Source organism: Tachysurus vachellii, chromosome 23, assembly GCF_030014155.1.
Source record: "Tachysurus vachellii isolate PV-2020 chromosome 23, HZAU_Pvac_v1, whole genome shotgun sequence".
Classification (NCBI taxonomy): domain Eukaryota; kingdom Metazoa; phylum Chordata; class Actinopteri; order Siluriformes; family Bagridae; genus Tachysurus; species Tachysurus vachellii.
The window spans coordinates 13,818,102-13,842,024 of record NC_083482.1 but is presented as its reverse complement, the minus strand read 5'-3'; the positions used below and the strand labels follow the sequence as shown (position 1 = coordinate 13,842,024).

Below are 23,923 nucleotides of genomic sequence, written 5' to 3'. Positions count from 1 at the left end.
ATTGTAAAGTTGAAACTTTATAATATGTGACAAATCTTAATTAACTTTCTGTTGCACTTGGAAGCACAAGCTATATTACACAATTTTTATGTCTCGGATATAATTAAGCAGTCATTTTTATAAGAAGCACAATCATTTATCCTCTTCCTTAAGAGCCTATACATCATCATGTGGCAGTACATTTCAATTTTTTTTCCAAATGAGAAAGAGAAAGGAAATCTTAATGGTTTTGATCCTGCTGGAATCATTTTAATTATGTAGGATTTTCTCTACATGATCGATTCGAAGAAAGACGTGGTAATACAACTTGTACGTTCGACTGCATTAAATATTTGATATCGATTAAATTTTTATGATTAATGTCTTGGAAAGAATCGTTTTCCCCGAGCCTTGTACGTTTTTTCTTGTTGACTCAATTAATGATTTTATTTCTTTTCACAGAGATAAAGCTAGATAATGAAAGGTCCATATACTGTAACAACAGTATATTGTGTGGACGTACAGTAGTGCAACAGTAGAAATAGCTGCTGGGGTTATTGTTATGTCAACTGTGTGAAATAATTGGATTTAATTATGTTTTGCCTCCATACAACATGCAGGAGTGATGCTTAAAGAATAATTCATGAGGCTGTGATTTTATTATACACCCACAGCTATAGTATTCAGGATGCTCTATGAATAAATGTAAGTAGTATATAATAGAATAATACAACATGCAGGAATACATCATGAATTCATGAACTTTGGGATGAGTTCTAGATATACGATGATAATCGAAGCTTGTTTTATAGAATAGAAAGCTGTAAAAAAAATTCTGATATTATTAAGATGTAAATTTATTTTCTGTAACTGCAACTCGGACAATAGTCTAATACCAGCGACAGTAGAAAAAATAATATAGAAAAAATAGAGTTTGTTTTGTTGTGTCCTTTTTGAGTACTGACCTTTTTTGTCACGTCTCACTCCACAGTGGAGGTTAATATGAAGCTCATAATGAAAGTAGGCACTCAGGACTTTAATCATTTGTAATGTTTCATCCGTATTTCTGTTGTTTTTTTTTTTTCACCTAGCCGACAAGTGGCTATGTATTCATATAAGGGTTCCAAATAAACGAAAACGGAAATTTTGTTCCAGACGAATGTTTGTATCTTCAAATTTATCCAATAGAGGAAAAACACCCGTCTCACACAGAAAGCCAAAAGAGTTCTGACTCATTTTAGATCAGATGTGTGAGATAATTAATTTGTTTATATTGACTATAACGGTCCGATGAGACTATTTTGGTTCTGTCAATGCAATGAAACAATAGTGAACTGGTAAAAAGGGTTAAGAAGTAGAGATAAGATGGAGCACTAACAATTCATGTACTTTGTTGAAAGCTCTCATAATTGTTCAGTGATACTAATGACTAATAATGTAGAAGTCACAGCATAGCTACGGTGGCCGAGAAGTGCAAAACAAATTAACAAATCCGAAAACACATTAACAAATCCGAAAACACATTAACAAATCCGAAAACAAATTAACAAATCCGAAAACACATTAACAAGTCAGACAACCCGGAAGCGGTTGGTATAGTTTGTGAATGGAAACTTACCGATCATCGGACGAGACACCTTTCATTCACCTGTATATCTTTAATGACAGGTGTCTTGTCCAATGATCAGTAAGTTTCCATTCACAAACTATACCTACCTCTTCCGGGTTGTCTGAATCGGTGCACGAAACACATTAACAAATCAGAAAACACATTAACAAATCAGAAAACACATTAACAAATCAGAAAACACGTTAACAAATCAGAAAACACGTTAACAAATCAGAAAACACATTAACAAATCAGAAAACACAATGACATTTCAGACAACCCGGAAGCGGTTGTATAGTTTGTGATTGGACAAGACACCTGTCACACAAGGTATACATGTTCAACAGTCTGCCGCAGGGAAAAGTTGGAATGGATGGATGGAATGGATTACTGTGGATTAATTCTGTTATTTTCTTATATTTAAATGGAGAACTTTACACATTACACATAAGATTCCATACATGTATATCTTGAGTGACAGGTGTCTTGTCCAATGATCGGTAAGTTTCCATACAAAAACGATACACTACCTTTTCTGGGTTGTCTGACTTGTCGTTGTGTTTTCGGGTTTGTTAATGTGTTTTCGGATTTGTTAATGTGTTTTCGGATTTGTTAATGTGTTTTGCACTTCTCGGCCACCGTACTTAGCAGATAGAAATTGCTGCTTGCTTTGAAATCAAGTAAATAGGTCCGTGGTAGCTAACATGTGAACATAAAAATCAGGTAATCTGCCTTAAATCCTACCAATCTGTCTTAAGTGAGTAGGTCAGAAAGAAATAAAGCACTTTGGTGTGTTGCGTTAGGAAAATAAACAACGTTGTGCTGATGCAATGAAGCCCAACATGAATCAATCTAATGTAAAGGAGTCCTGACTCATTTTATATCAGACTAGCAACCTGAAAATCAGTCATTTGTTTCTACTGATTCAAAATGTCCAATTAGTCGATTTCCATTCTGTAGAAAGGGTTAATGTAGTCATTTTAATATGTTCTTCATTTCAGTTATTCACAGGAACTTTTGTGGTGCACATTTTATACAGTCTTATGTGGTCCTAATACTCAGGTTTGGTGCTGAAGCCAAAAATTGCAGGTTTGCTTTCAGAATTTCACATTTGATTGCAAAATGTTAGACACTATATTCCGTTTTTATTCTTTTCCTTTACATCCAAGCCTCAATCATTGTAGATCAGCACATTTTGGAAGCATGACATATCATCATGCTGGAATACCTGGACATGAGAACTTGGTGAACAAATTTCAGTTGCCCTAAATCACGAAAATCACGACCCGTAATTTAGCTTAAAGATTTTTATTATAAACCTTCACTTGGTCTCTATGTTAAGATATTTGAGACTATATGTTGTATGGATTACGTTCTCGACCGATCATATTAGAGATGTTCTAATATCTGTATGTTATAAATATAATAAATGTAATGTAATTGTAAATGTAAACATCTCAGACGCATAGAGACAAATGATATAATTTCGGCTCTGTTTCAGAGATATTAGTGTATCTCTAAATCCCATAGCGACATAATATATATATAAACAACTAAATTGAATTAAATTGAATTGAACACAATCAACGTCAGGGTAGAAGCAGTTAATTAACTTTGGGTCAGTTTGCCTCACACTAGTGTTGTTGATTATTTTCCTACAACAACACAAACCTAGTAGTCCTTATTTTTTTTTATACCTTATCTACATTTATGCCTATGGTATTTGAATATTTTAGCATTTCTTTGCTTTGAGGCTACTCACCTTAGTAAACACTCCTTCAGCTTTTCTGTGTGTGTGTGTGTGTGTGTGTGTGTGTGTGTGTGTGTGTGTGTGTGTGTGTGTGTGTGGAGGTGTGAGTCACAGAATCTAGCTGTGTAAATCTTAATGATATTGGCTCGATCTGCTCAGAGGAAAAAAGCCACTCGGATGCCAGCTTCTATATCACACAAACCAAATGGTGCAAATGTAATCTCTCTCGCTGCAACACACTCTTCTGTTTTTCACTTTATTGAACCAGTGAGTTTAGTCTCAGCTGCTGCCAATGATGCACAATTTTCATAGTGTTTTCTTCAAATAAATTAAATACCGCCATCATTTGCTGTATGGATTTTTTTCTTCCTTCTTACCCGTTCAGAGGTAAAGTTTAAAATAAAAGTAATATATCAAAATGTACAACATGGGAACTAGAGAATGGGTGATGATATTAATGTGGTTTAACAATCTGGGATACAGTCATGAAATAAAATGTGTTTATATAAACAAAAACAGTATACTGTAACAATACATATATATATATATATATACATATATATATATATATATATATATATATATATATATATATGTATATATATATATATATATATATATATATATATATATATATATATATATATATATATATATACTGTTACAGTTATATAGTTAAATAACCCTTCGACCCTAGAGGTGGCGAGCCAGGGCAGAAATTATAAATCCTTTCAAAGTACAAAATACATCCCATAACTGTGTTGTCTAATACATGCACATGATCATCTAGTGCTTGTTAGTATTATGAGCAGCAGCTAATTCCTCTCCACTGCTTCTCTTTTTCTACCCATCCCGAGGCATCCAGAGATTGTTCCAGCTCCAGTTGTGTTCTGCATCAGTGAGACGAGACAAACCCTGTGAGGATCCTGAGGTATCTCAAGATGTTCCAGCTCCAGTTGGATTCTGCTTCATGAAGATTTCAGCTATTCTAGTAGAAGTTACCAACTCCATGTGGTGTTTGAGGACAACAACCTCCTCACCAATACACAATTATCAGACTGTATCTGACTGTAGAAAGGATATTATTCATAATAACACATTCTGGTGTTTATAACAGTTTATAATCACACCCTCCAGTGTCACCCAAATAAGGATGAGGTTCACTTTTGAATCTGGTTCCTCTCAAGGTTTCTTCATTAGGGATAAAATAAAAACACATTTAAATATAAGTTGAATATTAATCTTGAAATTTTATATAATATTAATCTTTATGTACTAAAGTTTTCATACTATATTTATTATCTTCTGTAAAGCTGCTTTGCGGAAATGTCCATTGTTATAAAATGCTATACAAATACAATTGAATTAAAAGCCTAAATGTATCTACATGTGAAACAGCAGAAGTACAGGACGAAGATCTACTATAAGACTACAGAGACCATTAACACCTAAACAAATACAATTCTGACACCAAGCGGTTAAACGAACAGACAGGAAAAAAGCGTAAACTTTGTACACGCAACAAAACTGTCACAAGAGTTCGACCACTACACGTTACAAACACAACCAGATTCTGCAGCTTCCAACGGTATAAGATGAGCATGCTGTGACCAAAAAAACATGCTTTTATTAACCACCAATATAATGGTAATATATAAATGATATAAACTAGTAATATATACCCTTATTATAAGTAGCAGAATTATTCAAATACACCTTGTTGAACAGGTTAATTAACACAAAGTTGTGTCAGTGTTTCATATCTTATTCATGTGGAATTGCTCAATTTGTATGTGAACCAATGAAATAAAATTCATTGCATTATTGTTTGTTTTTAAAGAGGCAATAAACCCGGATGGTACATTCTTCTTCTTCTTCTTCTTCTTATTATTATTATTATTATTATTATTATGAAATAGAAACTTAGACTAGAATTCAAACATAGCAAGAATTTATTTAAACCTCCTTTTTATCGAACTGTTTCATCATTTCAGTTTGAATGATTGTACAAATGTATTGAACTATTTGTTCTCTTTTTTTTTTTTAAATATAAGACTGCAAAAATAGTGATTAATGAACCTTAATGATTTCACCTTACACATTCTTTCAACCGTTTTGATAGAAAAGCTTTATTGCTCTCCAATGAAGAGATTATATATAGAACTATATTTTTGGGAAAGTACAGAACCCCGGGGTTGTATATATATAACACCAAGAAACCTTTTTTGCAGGTTTATAGCTGGTACTAAATGGTTATATACTTTAGGTACTAACAGAAAATGATCATACTATAGTAGGTTATTCATGTTTTGTTCTATTTTTGAATTGTAAAGAAGTCACACTTGGGGTTGTGCTGTTACAGGAAAATAATCATTGATGTATTATAGAGTGGGGGCACGGTGGCTTAGTGGTTAGCACGTTTGCCTCACACCTCCAGGGTTGGGGGTTTGATTCCCGCCTCCACCTTGTGTGTGTGGAGTTTGCATGTTCTCCCCGTGCCTCAGGGGTTTCCTCCGGGTACTCCAGTTTCCTCCCCCGGTCCAAAGACATGCATGGTAGGTTGATTGGCATCTCTGGAAAATTGTCCGTAGTGTGTGATTGTGTGAGTGAATGAGAGTGTGTGTGTGTGCCCTGCGATGAGTTGGCACAACATTCAGGGTGTATCCTGCCTTGATGCCCGATGACGCCTGAGATAGGCACAGGCTCCCCGTGACCCGAGGTAGTTCGGATAAGCGGTAGAAAATGAGTGAGTGAGTATTATAGAGTAATTTTAGCATTTATTTCTTTTTAGTAGACACACCCCAAATTCTAACCTTATTCATCTGTACCGGAGTTTATTTTATTAAAATACAAATTCATGAAGATTTGCCTTTATATGGCTCTTCGAAGCTATCCAAGTGATTTCGTAGCTTTCCCTTTCCCATAGTGGTATCAGTGGATACATTTATGTTGCTTACGTTCATGTTGAAAGTGGTACAACAGCTTAAGCAGTGGACATGTTACACTCTGTGTCAAAGGTCTCTCTTTTCCTGTGGAAAAACAAAAAACCCATTTAGGCCGGAGAGGCAGACGAGGACGGACCTGACAGGCGGGAGAAATAGGCTTTCTTTTTTTAAACCTATCTGTAGATATTGGACCATGCTGGAGAGACGTCACGGTGGTTAGCTCAATGACTTGAGCTTCGTTGAGCTTATAAAAGCAGGGAAGAAAAAAGCAGTAGTGTTAGAGGGTAGCAGCAACTTTCCATCATAAAACAACATTTCCTCTGGAAGGAATGTTCAAGATTGCCAGTTGAGTTCATATATTTGAGAAATGTGCATCGCAGTTTGCTAGGAGAAGTATTTTGCCCACATGTATCAGTATTCTATGGGGATCAGAATGGGCAGCAAAATCCCTCTTGATCATTTCAATTCAACAAAATATACCTCAGCACACTGGTTTTATTGAAAAGGCTGAAAAATCCAGTGTCATTTATTAAAAATAAACTTTTCCGCATTCTTTACTCACCTATTTTTCTCCTTTCCTATCTGTCCGTAATCCAAATGTTTCCCAATTCCCTTGTTCATTATCATCAGTAAGTCAAATACAGTCTCTCTTTCACAGCCAAATCATACGTTATGGCTGCAGTACCATTGCTACGCAATGTAAACCAATTTACTTTCCTCTCTCCATTGCAGATAGTATTAAACAATGCCCTATGAGTACACAGCTGTCTCAAAGGAAATGATTTATTGCAAAGAGCCAAGTCTTTGCATCGCTCTGTGAGGCTGTGCAGTGTAAAATAAGCTCATTTATATTCCATATTGCCGGAGCTGCCTCACTTAATATTCCTGTCAGCGAACACTGGGAGGAGGATTCACTCAAATTCAAATGCGGTATAAAAAAGCCAGTCCCTGGCTTTGAGGAGTGTACTAACATTATTAAACACATTTCATCATGTTGAAGTAATACGTAGGGATTAAGGTTAAGAGATGTATCAGATACCGTCATTTGAGATTTCTTATCATCGTTCTCTGGGTATAAAACCATAATGATGCTTTGTAAGAGCTACAAATGTGCTTAAAAATCATGCTGTAATGTAAATTGCCATTCTTTCTTATTATCCCAGGTCCTGTACTGTGCAAACTTTATAACTGATAATGACTTGTAGAATATATATATATATATATATATATATATATATATATATATATATATACTGTATATAAAAAAGAAAATATTACAATGCTATTTCATAATTCCAGATTAAAACACTATTTTCTATTCCATTTTATATCCCATTTATTATTACATTTTTTAAGTAATAAAGTTTGTAAATTGTTTTTCAATTAATTCATTAATCTGGATTAAATGTCATGTTTATTTTTCCTTATACATCTGTTAACAATTAATTATAAGAGCTGTACATTTGGTAAATTATTTATAGCACATAGCAGATTGTGCTTTCTGAGGCATCCCAAAAATAATAAAAAATTAAAATCTGCAAGAAATCCTTACAAACGTGCAAAGAATTACAAGCACAGTAATCAACGATGTATAAATATTTAATTCGACAATTCAACGATGTATGAATATTTAATCTTCCTAAATGTCAATAGAAAAAAATAAATAAAAAACATTCTCTCAACCTACATACAGTATAAGGCATTTTCTATACAGTAAATATGCTTTGAGTAAAAGTCGGAGAAAAGTGGCACCTTATTTTCAATAGCAAATAGCTTTTTATACACAACGATGTGACTAATGAGAATGACACGGCGGCGTCGTTTTTGTACTCGCACAGAATGTGTGTCACTTTAAAATGAAGCTGTAGTGGTACTCGATGGAGCTTTATGAAACGTGTAGGCATGGAACATAATCAATCCTGAAGGGAAAAAAAAGATGTATTTACTGCATGGATATTAAAACTAACTATATGCATCGAACTAAAACAACAAAAACAACAAAAGTGCAGAGAAAGTAGTACATTTGCTCATTTAGTGGATTTTTAAAATAATTATAGAAAGCTTTCTAAATTTATTCTAAGCAGCACTTACTGTATTTCCCCTTTATTTTAAGTAAATATAGGACAAATGATGTCTGGTGGTATCTTCTTAGTAAGACTGGTAAAAAAAAAAAAAACAGAAGTGTCTAGTAATTATTGTGAAATTCTGTAAATGGCAGGTATATAACAGCACTTTCTGTCCAAATTCAATAAAATCCATTAACTAACTTGTTTCATAGCTGTTACAATATTAACTGTATATTTCTGTATATTTCTTTCTGACCTACTCATTTCAGACAGATGAAAAGAATAAAAGCAGAAGATAGTGTCTTACATTTTGCAGTCGAATGTGAAATTCTGAAAGTAAACAAGGTGAAGGCTTATAATAGACCAGATTTTAAAATTGATTTTATTTTTTTTATTGCACAACCAATCACAGTCTCCAAAAAGAATGTGTCATACCTAGTAATGGGTTTAGCCCCGCCTCCTCTCTAAGATAAAGATTGTTGAGTTGATCTGAGATTGGTCCTGCATCACTCTTAAGATAAGATTCGTAGTTAGAAATTTTTAAGCTAAATTACGGGTCGTGATTTTCGTGATTTAGGGCAACTGAAATTTGTTCACCAAGTTCTCAATCACTCACTCACTCATTTTCTACCGCTTATCCGAACTACCTCGGGTCACGGGGAGCCTGTGCCTATCTCAGGTGTCATCGGGCATCAAGGCAGGATACACCCTGGACGGAGTGCCAACCCATCGCAGGGCACACATACACTCCCATTCACTCACGCACTCACACACTACGGACAATTTTCCAGAGATGGCAATTAACCTACCATGCATGTCTTTGGACCGGGGGAGGAAACCGGAGTACCCGGAGGAAACCCCGAGGCACAGGGAGAACATGCAAACTCCACACACACAAGGCAGAGGCGGCAATCGAACCCCCAACCCTGGAGGTGTGAGGCGAATGTGTTAACCACTAAGCCACCGTGCCCCCCCACCAAGTTCTCATGTCCAGGTATTCCAGCATGATGATATGTCATGCTTCCAAAATGTGCTGATCTACAATGACTGAGGCTTGAGTGTAAAGGAAAAGAATAAAAACAGAATATAGTGTCTAACATTTTGCAATCAAATGTGAAATTCTGAAAGCAAACCTGCAATTTTTGGCTTCAGCACCAAACCTGAGTATTAGGACCACCTAAGACTGTATAAAATGTGCACCACAAAAGTTCCTGTGAATAACTGAAATGAAGAACATATTAAAATGACTACATTAACCCTTTCTACAGAATGGAAATCGACTAATCGGACATTTTGAATCAGTAGAAACAAATGACTGATTTTCAGGTTGCTAGTCTGATATAAAATGAGTCAGGACTCCTTTACATTAGATTGATTCATGTTGGGCTTCATTGCATCAGCACAACGTTGTTTATTTTCCTAACGCAACACAACAAAGTGCTTTATTTCTTTCTGACCTACTCACTTAAGACAGATTGGTAGGATTTAAGGCAGATCACCTTATTTTTATGTTCACATGTTAGATACCACGGACCTATTTACTTCTATCTGCTATCCTGTGACTTCTACATTATTAGTCATTTGTATTGCTGTACAATTATGAGAGCTTTCAACAAAGTACATGAATTGTTAGTGCTCCATCTTATCTCTTACTTCTTAACCCTTTTTACCAGTTCACTATTGTTTCATGGCATTGACAGAACCCAAATAGTCTCAAAATTAGTCTCAAATTAATTATCTCACACATCTGATCTAAAATGAGTCAGGACTCTTTTGGCTTTCTGTGTGAGACGGGTGTTTTTCCTCTATTGGATAAACTTACACAGAATTCTAGCGGTTGAAGATAAAACCAAATTTGAGCAGATTATGAACAAGCACTTGGAGCATCTCAGAGAGAACAAATGGGTTTGATATCAGCATTTACTTTGAAGGTAAAAACATTTGTCTAAAATTAATAACCATTTTTGTTTTTGGAACGTTTCTATGAACATATTGCCCAAGGTATTCCAGGGAAAAACAGAATAAAATTCTAAAACACTACAAATTCTTAAAGTCCTGAGTGTCTTCATATTAACAGCTCTGTGAAGTGGGACATGACAAAGACGGTCAAAACACTGAACATGGAGACGAACAGGAGCGAACTCTATTTTTTGGCATCTGGGAAAAAGAGTACTATAAAATGTAAGAATATTGTAAAATGAATAAACTATACACAATGAAACACACTGGGTTTAACACACTATTTGTATTTATTTGTTCAAGTAGAAATTCAACTTGGCACACATGCTAATTTTTATACAGTCTATACTGCCGAAAATACATGGACACCTGACCATCACACTCATATCAGCTTCTTGAACAGCTTATTTCAATACTAGAGGATGTAGTAGCTCAGTGGTTAAGGTGTTGGACTATAGATCAGAAGGTTGAGAGTTTCTGGGTCCAACATGCTGCCACTGTTGGGCCCCTGAGCAAGGCCCTTAACCCTCAGTTGTAGAAAATGTGATAAAACATATTGTCTCTTTGGATAAGGACGCCTGCCAAATGCCATAAATGCAAACCGTGGTCCTTCAGTCTTTTGGGAAGGCTTTTTTTATTTATTTATTTATTTATTTATTTAATTTTTTTTGTGACTGCAGGGATTTGTGCTTATTCATTTACCTACAAGGATATTAGTGAGGTCAGGCACTGATGTCAAGATCAAGATCTGATGTGTAGGTAACAGTTTGGGGATGTGAAGGTCAGGTGGAAGCACAAACTGTTGGTCATTAGTGTATACAATACATTTAAATACGCTCCAAGTACGATTCTGAAATCTCAGATAGATAAATAACAATACATTCTGTCCCAACTACTGCATAACTTACAATACTAGTAATTCTAAAATAAAAAAGATAGTAATAAGAACAAAAAAAAAATACTTTATAAGTAATTATAGGTAGTCATTTTATCCCCTTGGTTTGAAAACGTTTATTTATATTTAACCCATTTTTAACAGCATTAATAATAACACGGGGGCACGGTGGCTTAGTGGTTAGCACGTGGTTAACACCTCCAGGGTTGGGGTTCGATTCCTGCCTCCGCCTTGTGTGTGTGGAGTTTGCATGTTCTCCCCGTGCCTCGGGGGTTTCCTCCGAGTACTCCGGTTTCCTCCCCCGGTCCAAAGACATGCATGGTAGGTTGATTGGCATCTCTGGAAAATTGTCCGTAGTGTGTGTGTGTGAGTGAATGAGAGTGTGTGTGTGCCCTGTGATGGGTTGGCACTCCGTCCAGGGTGTATCCTGCCTTGATGCCCGATGACGCCTGAGATAGGCACAGGCTCCCCGTGACCCGAGGTAGTTCGGATAAGCGGTAGAAAATGAGTGAGTGAGTGAGTAGTAATAACACTGTCCCCTTGTGAGATCAATCCAAGATACAAACAAAAACTTCTCACATTATTTTAATGAAAATGAACTGTACGCAAGTAATAGATTAGCACCAGAAGCTCACTGTGAACATATCATTATGTTTTTCTTTTATGGTACACTTAATTTGAATATAGCTCTTCTTGTTGATGTTCTCTACCATTTCAGGTACTGGGTGAAAGATTAATACTTACTCCGGTAGCTTAACATTGTTACGCTGCACTGTTTTGTTTATGAGGCAAACCGACAATACAGTATGTCAATTGGTACAAATGTAATTCGTATAAAGAGCAATATACAACTGTAAAAAAGACACTTTCTGGATAAATAAAACAAATCACTATAAACAGGAATTACAGTCAGTGGTGAAGTTTACTTTAGTTTGCTTTTGCACTGCTTAACACCTTACTTGTAACTTGATGCAATATTAAACAAAACATGCAAGTGGGTAGCATTGTAGTTCGGCATGGAGCTCATAAGGCTACGTAAGACCTACACTGACCGTTTATGACCACTGGTTTTATAACAACCTATGTAAACATTTAATGAATATTATTCCAACATCCTTCAGTAACAAGCATTTTCTTGAGTGAAAATCAAGTAAACTCTTCTGAATGATGCTTTACGATGTTTACCTTACAGTAAGTCAGCTTGCGGCCATTTTTGGACCTCTTTGAATATTTTCAGTATAGTATTTCATACAGTACAATATAACAAACTTTACAGAAAATCTATAGAAAAAATGCTGTTAAAAAAATAAATTGTCACCAAAATATCAAAAAACAATTGATAAAACCACTTGTTTAGATACATAAATAAAAATAATATCACCCAATGTGTCCCGTCACACTTATTTAAGTTTCTTTTGAGTGCCTGAGGTTTCTCCATGTTCAGCTGTTGCAGGTGTTTCTCCAGCCACTAAAACAGAAAGAAAAAAAGAATGTATTGTACGTCCTTACTATAAAAAAAAATAAAAAAAAGATATTTATATTCATAGCAATATTCTTATGAAACCACTTTATTGCTTATTATAATTCAGGTTTTTTATAGAGATAACAGAGAAGATAAAGTAACCAAGGTACTAACTTAAAGGTGGCTCGTCCTTGCTTCTCTTTCTTTTTCTTCGAATCATCCTTTGGATCTTCTCCAGGAGTTCAATGACCTGCATCTCATCTGTCTTCACCTTATTATTGAGAACATGATACCTATTCTCACACCGATCCACCAACCACTTGAATTCTTCCTTTGCTCCTTCGATATGCTGCTCAATGGTAACCTCTCCTAACCAATCTCCCCGAGAGAACAAGACCATAGTGCAGTCCCAAATATAAGCACCCAAAAGTGCCAAGTGTTCTTCCACAGCAATTTTGTGTCTCTTCAAAAACGGAGCTCCTAATGGATAAACCAGTAGAAAGGCATGGGGCCCTTCGCCGAGCATCTCAACACTGCGCTTGAGTTCCTGCTTAAGTTCATCTGATGAGGCTTCTGCAGGAACCCAGTTCCAACTTGGTGTATCAACCACGGTCACTTGCATGCCTGCAATTTTGTTTGTATCCATTATGCAGACTTCTGTTTGTTCATCGCTTCCAAACACCTCCTTATTCAGGATGGTGTTTCCACAGGAACTTTTTCCTCCCCACCTTCCACCCAGCAATACGATCTTCACATGTTCTATATCTGTTGGAATATCAAACAATTCTTGAAAATTTGTAAGCTGCAAGGTATGGAAATGTAAAAAGTAGTAGAAGAAGAAGAAGAAGAAGAAGAAGAAGAACTTTGTCCACCTTAAAATCCACCTCTCTACTGTAATAAAGGTGCAAGGGAGTTCCCAAAATGGGTTTCTCAGCTATGCCATAGTGGAGCCATTTTTGTTTCCCCAAGGTACCTTTCAGTACACAGTTCTCAAAAGAAGCCTTTTTTTTCCTTAGTGCCATAGGTACATTTTTTAACTACAGAAAACCTTTGTATGTTTTGTGTAAAAGGTTCTTCACACCCTGACAAAGAACCATACAGGAAACTTTATTGTCAGGTGCGGGGGCCTCAGCAGGAACAAAATCCAGACCCAAATGCAGGCACCAAATTCAGATAGGGGTTTTATTACTAAAACAACTACACAACAGACACTAACAGACCATAGGTAGGTTTAGGGTTAGGGTTAGGGTTAGATAAATAGATAACCCTAACCCTAGATAAATCTGTGGCAACAAAAATACTGAAAAACAAAAACAAATCCAAGAACTGAAAACACTAAACAGAGAACAGAAAACATGTGGCAGAAGACAGAAAACAGGAGGCACACACAAAAAATAAATTAAAAAAACAGGTTACATGAGTTAAGAACTCAGTGAAAAACCAAACACAAGACTGCAGGTATATGTAGGGAGGTAATTAGTGAAAGAAAAGGAACAGGCGTGCATAGGTAGGAACAGGAGACGGATTGGATGTGGAAAATGCAAATGAAAACACAAAAGCAAAAACAAACCCACATGGTACAGAACATAACAGAGAAACAAACCCTGCCAGAGCACCCTCTAGTGCAGGGAACTGGCCAATCCATCCATGACATTTCTTTTTAACTGTTTCAGATAGTATTGTTATACAGTATGTATGGGTCTCAGGGTACACAAATATATTGGTGCACCCTGAAAAAAAGGAATGGTTCAAGAATGGTGTAGAAACTAAAATGGGTTCATATACTGTATGGTACCCCAAATGAACCACTTTTTAAAGAGTGTACCAGGATACAAACAGTTTTGAAACACCATCAATGATTTCAGTCATTTATTCTCCATTTAAGTTTCAAACCAGTGTCTTAACTGTTCGGAATCCACATTGCTAGACAAAATTGTTAAAAGTGAAGTGCCGTTACAAACTAACTCATAGCCCTTTCTGATCAGTGCATGGCTGTACATAGGACAGTTTGAACTGGTTAAATATTTAATGGTATACTGTATGGTGTCAACATTCAGTCATGTTAGCTGAGAATAATAACGTTTTACTAGTTCATGTTTTACTTGTATCACTATGAGTAAGGAATACTTAAGATACCATGAGTTAAAAACATTTGTTCATTGTAACTTTGAACAAATGTTTTTAACTCATGGTATCTTAAGTATGTAACCTAGTGAGCCAGCATTAATGTATTCAGTGTTAGAGATTTAAACACTTATGTACGTCGCTCTGGATAAGGGCGTCTGCCAAATGCTGTAAATGTAAATGTAAATGTAAATGTAAATGAAGGTAAATTTGGCTTTTGCTATGATTAACAATATAAACTAGATTATTGTGTTGGTGTTTTTGCTGTATTGTCAGACCTAATGTGGCTAGCTCATGTTTCAAAAATGCTCTTGTTATCACAGTAAATATTCTAAGAATGCTAGCACATAGATGTTAGTGATAAGGAGGAGCTACTGTTGTACAATACAGCATACTCTACTGCATATAGCATAAATACTACACATTGCTATCTCTAGCTATATAACACAGACAAGCGCTACAATTAGAAGAAGAAGCCTTTATTTTGTCACATATACATTACAGCTCAGTGAAATTTTTTCTTCACATATCCCAACTTTGAATGTTTGTGACAAAAATCTTAAATCTTGAAAATCTTAGAACACTCATTCATTCTCAAACCCAAGCTCATGATTAAGTCAGAGAGCTACGAGAAAGCAGCCCAACCTGTTTACTCCACCTTGTCTCATTTAACCTCAAATCACTACTAGATATAAAAGTTATAGAAGTGAAAGTCTGACTTAAAATAGATATAATAATATTATTATAATAATAAATATTTCATTAATTATCTTGAATTCTATGAATTACAGAATATAACAGAGGCACTAAACCTTTCCACCCACCTGTTGTAGCTGTTGCCATATTTTCTCAAAGTTCCTCCTCAAAGTATCAACTACAGGTTTGATAGTAGAATGTTTGTGAAAATTTTTCAGTGAATATATATGTCGTAAATCAGGCACTAGTACAATACAGACAACATATTTTTGCACTTGCCACTATGAACCGAAACGGTCTGCCTGTATACAGGAAACAGTTGATCCTAAATGTTGTCATAATCACATGATCAAAAGGTGGTGCCTTTAAAGCCATATGCACAGGACAGGCACATGTACTGGATGGGTTGAAAATATCACTTGGGAAATGGTTTCATGTTCAGACATATTATGATTGATGTACAAATTAAGTTAGATTATATTTGCTTTACAGTCTTAAAAAGGACAAGGTCTATGTAAGAATGAAAAAAAAAAAACGCACTGACAGGACTATGTTGCAATGCAGCATTACACAACATTAACTCACTATTGTGAAGCTGAGAGGAAAATAAATTCATTTGAGTTGAGTAAAAGATCAAAAGCTTAGAGAAAGTCTTCTGAACAGATATTTTGTTAATGGTAAAAAAAAAAAAAAAAAACTCAGCCTTTAATTGAAATGAATGATTTATCGTAAAATTAGAAATGTGAATGTAATTAGCAAATATGTACAAATATGATATTTTGGTCTGTTTTAATGTTCTTTTAAATTAATGACCGCTAAATTTATGCAGAACTTTTACTCTAAAAAATATAAGAATTTAAAAAAAAAACATAATTTAATTCAAAGAATAAAAACAAATAAAATTAGACCCAAAAAGCTGTTGCAAACATTAGCTAACATTAGGTACGATATGATATAACAATGCTACCATTGCTAGCATCCATGACAGTTCACAAGCTACTATTTATTCATATCAAATGCTTTTTTTTCTGTTTCATGATTATAGATCACACACCAAAGATTATGCAGTAGTTTAACAATAAATTAAAAGGTTGGTCATTAGCAGTCTGGTACAACAGAACTAGCTAGTCTGTTTCCTGCATCTTAGATATTTTTGTCCACAAATAAAGCTAGATATTATGATCTAATTAATGATATTTGGTAATATTGTTGCGGTACAGTTCCAGATGTAATTCAGTAGCATGCTTAGTGTGTATATTTTACTCTCAGATGCTTTATAAACTGATTTATTTGATTTAACAGCATTGATCATTTAACGATGCAGCCCTGTATGTTAAAGTATATATGATGTGCAACTGCATATCCACTTATTCTGTATATTTTAAACCACAAATCAATGAGTAAGGAATGTTTGCTGCTACACACGATGAGTGAGCAGGGAGTCGCTTTGGATTTAGGTGTTACGTGATGTTACAGAATAATAAGCGCTGGTAAAAAGACAAGAGGCAGGAAGAACAATAAACAGCTTGACATCTCTGAGTGTGAGTGGTATCTCTTCTCTCAAGTCTTTGGTTTTTATGACTGCTTTCATTAAAGTCCTGACTGAAAGCTTTGCTCTTCGTTGGAAGGGGAGGGGTGGGAACGGAAAAAAGAAAAGTGCGTAGCTCCTGGGGCTAGATGTTGATTTGAAGAGAGCAAGGAAGGAATAATAGCCTTTGATGTAAAGGAATAAAAGGTGCAGCTTCTCAGCTTTGAAGCTTGGATGTTAGGAAACTGCAAACTAATTGGATGTGTAATCTTCGAGGATCTGATAAAAGGCCACCGTTCACTGGATAGTCAGTGCTAGTCTTATTCCTGTTATGACCTATTTTATAATTCGTAAAAACAAAATGTACATTAATCCAGCTACTATACGGAACACATGGTGTGTTGACATGAACTGATAAGCAGCTCACGTGACCTGCACACTGTGACCACTTCAACAGCGCTAGATGATATTGATTAAATACTTAGCCTAGCTTTCTTGCTAGCTTAGATAGCTATTCTGACATGTGATTCGTATTCATTAGTTAGCATGATATACAGTACATGATCGTTCGTTTCTGAAGACATTATGAAGACTAATAAAACTTGGAAGGGAAGCAACAGAGATTGTTGGTGCCTCATAGGAAGTTAGTTTAATTAGCTTGCTTTGCTATTTTACAACCTAGCTAGTACAAAGCCTTAGGACAAAACATATAAATAAAACAGACAATTTTCAAGCTAATTAACACTTTACTTATTGTGTGTTCACATTAGTAGCATTTACATTTTCAACAAAGTACTGAACAGAGCACAGTAACACAACAGTTACAGTACAACAGTAGCCATTGTTAAATTTTTGCTTGCTAGCATAAACATGCTAACATTGTGTGCTGTGTGTAAGGCAGAAGCGTAATCACAAACCGCAGTCAGCTACATGGTTACTTTTAAACACCAAACCAAAACTGCAGTCAGCTTTTATACAACTTTAACACAGGAAAGTTTTTTCTTTGAACTGTTTCTTCTCAGATGATCTCTCCCTTCTCCCAGCACTAAATTATGTTCCTACATGCTGAAGCACAACTCGTATTTACTTTAGAAGATCATACCTTTATGATGAAATGAATTATTAACCATGTGGATCGTAGGGATTAAAAAAAAAACGGCTATGCAGCAACTTTTTTTGGGGGTTGCTGAAATATTGATTTTAGGTTTTATACACAGCGAATCTCATCTCCTTCTTTAGCAGTTGAGCTCCACACCGCTGTGCAAAAAAAAAAAAAAAAAAAGCCTATTAAGAATACTTGATGGGGAAAAACAAAAGAATAAATATTGTTATTGGTTAAAAGAATAGCTTTTTTTTCTGTTTTAATGTAATTAAGGTCAATACAGTCAGACTGTCGAAAAAAGACATTATATCCCTTATTCATAAGGCGTTTATAGATTTTTTTTTAAAGATTTTTCTTTTTGTCATTTCAATAAAAACATTAAAAAATACAGGGCTGGGTTTCTCTGGTATTGGTGCTATAATGTGTTATGAGCACTACTTATAATGCATCATGTTGCCAATCCATAATGCATAATAAAGATATTTTTATAATTCTAATCTGTTCATTATTTAGAAAAAAAGCATAATGGGAGAAAAACAGGAATAAATATCATTAGTGTTTTACAGAATAGCATTCATTGCTGTTTTAATGTTTTAATGTGAGATTGATGCAGTCAGACTGCCTTTAAAAAATACAGTATAGGCATTATTCATAAGGTGTTCATAAGTTTTTAATTTTTTTTTTTTTATTCATAGATTTTATTCACTTTATTTTTTTTGTAATTTCAAGAAAAAAAATGCGGCTGGGTTTTTCTGGTATTGGTGCTGTAATCTGTTATGAACACTACTTATGTAATGATAATGCACCATGTTGCCAATTCATAATGCATAATAAAGTTTGATATCCTGTCTAATGCATTTTTTGTATGAATAATTCTAATTTTAAGGCAAACAAACAACAACAAAAAACACGCAAGTGCTCCATTTATTATACCGATGCTGTTTGATTTTTGCTACAAAATCCCGATTTTAAATGAGGTGGTGTTGTGTAATTCTAGACCCCATTAAATTTTTCAGCAGCCAGTACATGAATGGCATTATTTAAATTATGCAAAGGCACATCAGTCTGCCTATTCGACAATGCGCAGCCCTTAAAACGGGCATGACATTGTTGAAATTTATTCAGACTGAGAGGACTGCACAATGATTGGGGTCTCATTGTGTGTTGTGTGACATTCAGCAATAGGTACACACAAAGAAATTGCCCCACCACCCCCATCTCCGCCTACAACCCCTCCCCCTTTACTTTAATTCATTCTGATGGATGTCAATCATATCAGTGTGACATACGTACTGAAAAATAGATGTTGACGTCTGGAAATGTCAGGTATGAAATTAAATCTTTATAACAATATCTGTTTACAATAATTATAGAGCTATGTCCATTATATCTATATTAGCAAGCTGGTGGATGAAAGACCATCAACATCAAAGGACATCAATTTGTACATAAAAATGTCTATTTTTTCAAATTCATTCATTTTCTGCTCCTGCGATATTTTGTATCCTTGCGTATTATATTATTTCAAGTAAGTAGCTCATTTTTCATCATGTTTCCTCATGTTGATAAAAGAACGGTAATTAGATGAAAACATTCTGGATATTAATTTACCATCTGATAAAAAGGAGCCACAGATTTCAGCAGAACAAGAAATCATGCATGACAGGATGATGCTAAACAGTTATGAATGTGACATTAAAAATATTACTCTACATAATATGATGTGTAATACTGTAGTGCAATATAATTATTATTATTATTATACTGTACTACTACTGTAGAGATTTTCATGACACAAACCCATTAAAATCTATGGAATGACTGTTTATAGCTGCTGTAAATAAGTGACAACAGGAACTTCAATTCTAATTCAATTCAATTTTATTTGTATAGCGCTTTTAATAATGGACATTGTCTCAAAGCAGCTTTACAGATGATAAGAAACATAATTCAAAAGTTCAAGATTAATATTAGACTTCTATTTAAATGTTTGTATTTATCCCTAATGAACAAGTCTGAGGTGACTGAGGTGACTGTGACAAGGAAAAACTCCCTTGGATGGAAGAGAAAGAAACCTTGAACCAGACTCAAAAGTGAACCTCATCCTCATTTGGGTGACACTGGAGGGTGTGATTATAAACTATTATAAACACCAGAGAGTGTTATTATGAATAATGTCCTTTCTACAGTCAGATACAGTCTGATAATTGTGTATTGATGAGGAGGTTGTTGTCCTCAAACAACACATGGAGTTGGTATCTTCTCTTAGAATGTCTGAAATCTTTATGAAGTAGAATCCAACTGGAGCTGGAACATCTCTAGGTACCTCAGGATCCTCATAGGGTTGATGCCTCTAATTATATATATATCTATAATATAATATGTCTTTGTATAATACTAAACTTTTTGTACTACATTTATTATGCTCCATTGTTCATTGTTAAAAGTGCTATACAAATAAAATTGAATTGAATTAATACATTCAGCCTGTATACTGACCTCTATTCTGTTTGTCCACGATTCTCAGTTTGTCCTCAAAAAGCACAACGTCAATTCTACGCACTCACAACCTACAGCAGATTTCCACACCTATGTGTTACAGTTCCACTGCCTCCAAATACATACACGTAAAGTAACAACCCTACGAGAAGCCATGGACGTCGTGTTAACATTCATTCGAATAGAACATGAGAAATGAGATTAAAGCGTTAGAAATTGTACAGCTTCAAAGTGACATGAAAATATGCAAAAAGACAGTATTGTCCGTGTGCAATAAAAAAAAGGTCCGGCAATGTTTATAATGCTTTTATTAATGTACAATATAGGACAATGTGATTGTATGTAATAAAGCTGTGTGTAATACGAGATGACCTTGGTGTTATGGTCAGAAATCATTAGCACACTGCATTCATGCTATAATGAGGTCTCAGAGCTTGCAGAAGAGTGGGGGCAGGGGTGACATTAATACAATTGTGAGAAACACACACACACACACACACACACACACACACACCATCAATATGCTAATACAACTACCATCATTATAAGCTTTATGTCCTGTACTTCTTTTCATTGAATTGATATATATTTTTATATTATCCTTAACCTTTAGGGGGGGAAAAAGGCTTCAGGGTTACCTGTTTTGTCTGAAGGCTTTTTTTCCTTTTAATAACTTTAAAAATTGTTCTCTATTAGCAATTCTCTGTTCCCTATTAACACATTCTCTGAAGGCCACGTTCAGTATCTAGTGGCCTATGAATATATTCATAACATTTTAATGCATTAATAAGGCAATGTACACACTGTTGTACTTGAATCTGAATAAAACAAAAAGGCATTACAAATATCAATGGCTATAAAGCATTTATAAGACATTTTCTTTACTTTATAAGCACTGTTTTCTTTTTAAAGTGAGCATAGTGCAGTATGTATAGTTTTGAATATAGATTGAATTGGATTCAAGCAGCAAAGACTGTTAATTTCCTATGAATGCATTCATGAAAGATTATAATACATTCATAATATATTATGCATACTGTTATAATTACTTATGAAAATGCATTACAAATGATAGCAGTGGTTATAATGCTATAACAATAACTTTTTAACTGAACGCATCAAGTAGTCTGCAGAGTGGATTATTAGAAGGCATAATGGTGGTATAATGTGTTATAAGCATTATTTGTAATGCAATACTATAACCACTTATAAATGTTTGCTAAAACAATCATGTCAAATGGAATGCATTTTCATAAATAGTTGTAGCAATGTGTAAAATGTCTTATGAATACATTATAGCTGGTTATAGATATGCATAAGTCATTATTCATAAGGTTTTCATAGAATTTTTTTTTGAGAGGAATAGATTTTGTTTTATTTTGTTATTTCAAGAAAAAACATAAATAAATAAATATGGGCCTGGGTTTCTCTGGTTTTGTTGCTGTAATGTGTTATGAGCATTGCTAATAATGCAAAATGCAAATTTTATAAATAATACTAATCTGTTCATTATAATGCATTATGAATGCATTATGAATGCATTATGACATGATACGCACAAGTGAGTTCTGTTTAGTGTTTTAGTGAATGAGAGAGAGAGAGAGAGAGAGAGAGAGAGAGAGAGAGAGAGAGAGAGAGAGCAAATGAGAGGCAAAGAGGAATCAGACCAGGAGACCAGGAGAAATGAGTCAGACGAAAGGAAGGGGAAAAAAAACAGGTGAGTCAGAAAGTCAGAGGAGTGAGAGAGAGAGAGAGAGAGAGAGAGAGAAGGAAGGGAAAAAACATCTAAAGACAAAAGAAAACAGGAACAGTCAGGAGTGTTTTTGCTTTTTCTTTTACTTCACAGTATTTGCATCACAGAAGTCTCTTCTGCATTAGGTGAAAAAAAAAAAAAATACACACTTTCACAAGCCAATCTCAGGTCCCAGGAGTGTCATTGCATCAGTGATCATCATGTCATCACGCTGATGTTGTTAACACTGCAATGCTTTGGGGAGAATAGCGTGTTTAATGGACGCTGCTATTAGACAGACTGTACTACACACACACACACACACACACACACACACACACACACTCTCTCTCTCTTTCACTTACTCATTCACTCACTCACATATTACTAGTAGTTCACCAAGGAGATGAGGCAGTGAATATACTGTTTATATGTATATTATTGTATATTAAAATTTGAAGCTCTTTAAAGCTTTAGAGACAGAGATATGCTTTAAAACACACCGGTCCCTCGGCTTGTCGAACGATTGAACAGAGCCCTAATATTCTAATTGCATCTATCCCATCATAAAATCTTGTTTTCCTTGATTACTTTGATGTTGAAATGGGAGCGCAGGGGCTGTTCTTATTTATTTATTTATTTATTTATTTATTTATTTATTTGTACCACCATCTCTCTCTCTCTCTCTCTCTCTCTCTCTCTCTCTCGCTCGCTCGCTCGCTCCTCGCTCGCTCTCTTTTTTATTAGCAGAGTAGTTGAATTACACCCATGCAGCCATGCACACACACACACACACACACACACACACAGAAGAGGTTTGCTCATTAGCGTAAAACTCCAGTGTCCCCTACAGGCAACAGGCTGTACTACTGATCCCAGTAACTCTGTGCTTGTCATGGATTTATGACTCCATTCCCTGTTCTGTATGAAATCCCATTTAACTGTGTAGTTTGTCTCTGTGCTCCTGGCATGCCATGCCGGTGTTGTTTCTCTCCGCACTCCGTCATGTCAGTCCGAGTGCAACACACGCATCCATCTAACTAAAGACGTGAACCTGTAATAACATCAGGAGCAATTTCTGAGCTGCAGTAATTTTAGTATTAGTGCCGGAGTGGAACCGAAGCAGGGCCGTTAAAACCAGTGAAAGTATCTCAGATATTCATGGAAACCTACACCAGGTTCTTACAAGTACAGGATTACGTCTCCTTTTTTTTATTTTATGTAGCACATTGTACACATATTTAAAAATGTAGTAGTTTAAAAGGTAGTGCTTATAGAGTCGCTCGACACATGACAACTGATATCCATAAACCTACATAAATATTATTAAAAGTTTATTCACTAAGGTGCCAACTGTCAAGAAGTGAATTTTTATGTCAAGTCGAGAAATTGCGTGGTTTCTGGACCGACGTCTTGACAATGGACTCTGTAGCTCAGTGAAATTTGGGTATTTCTGAGTTGTAACATAACTACATTTGTTATTAAGGTGTCATGACATTGTTGTATGTATTTATTAAAAATCTTACAACACACACACATACACACACATTACTGCAAACAATTAATAGGTTATTTAT

General features: G+C 35.1%; 1 protein-coding gene across 1 annotated transcript; it reads right to left on the bottom strand.

Moving 5' to 3' along the window:
• Nucleotides 1-11,294: 11,294 nt before the first annotated feature.
• On the bottom strand, nt 11,295-15,791 carry LOC132839017 (GTPase IMAP family member 4-like). The gene is made up of 3 exons (XM_060859748.1): nt 15,614-15,791; nt 12,840-13,430; nt 11,295-12,671 (listed from the first exon to the last, which is right to left on the bottom strand). The coding sequence occupies exons 1-3, from the start codon at nt 15,630-15,632 to the stop codon at nt 12,604-12,606; spliced, it is 678 nt and encodes a 225-aa protein (XP_060715731.1). The 5' UTR covers nt 15,633-15,791; the 3' UTR covers nt 11,295-12,603.
• Nucleotides 15,792-23,923: the final 8,132 nt, after the last annotated feature.

What these genes read in the sequence shown, in the direction of transcription:
- LOC132839017 (XM_060859748.1), bottom strand. An exon ending in CAAGGACGAGCCACCTTTAA is followed by an intron (nt 12,672 to 12,839) that starts GTTAGTACCTTG and finishes TTTCTGTTTTAG; the next exon opens with TGGCTGGAGAAACACCTGCA.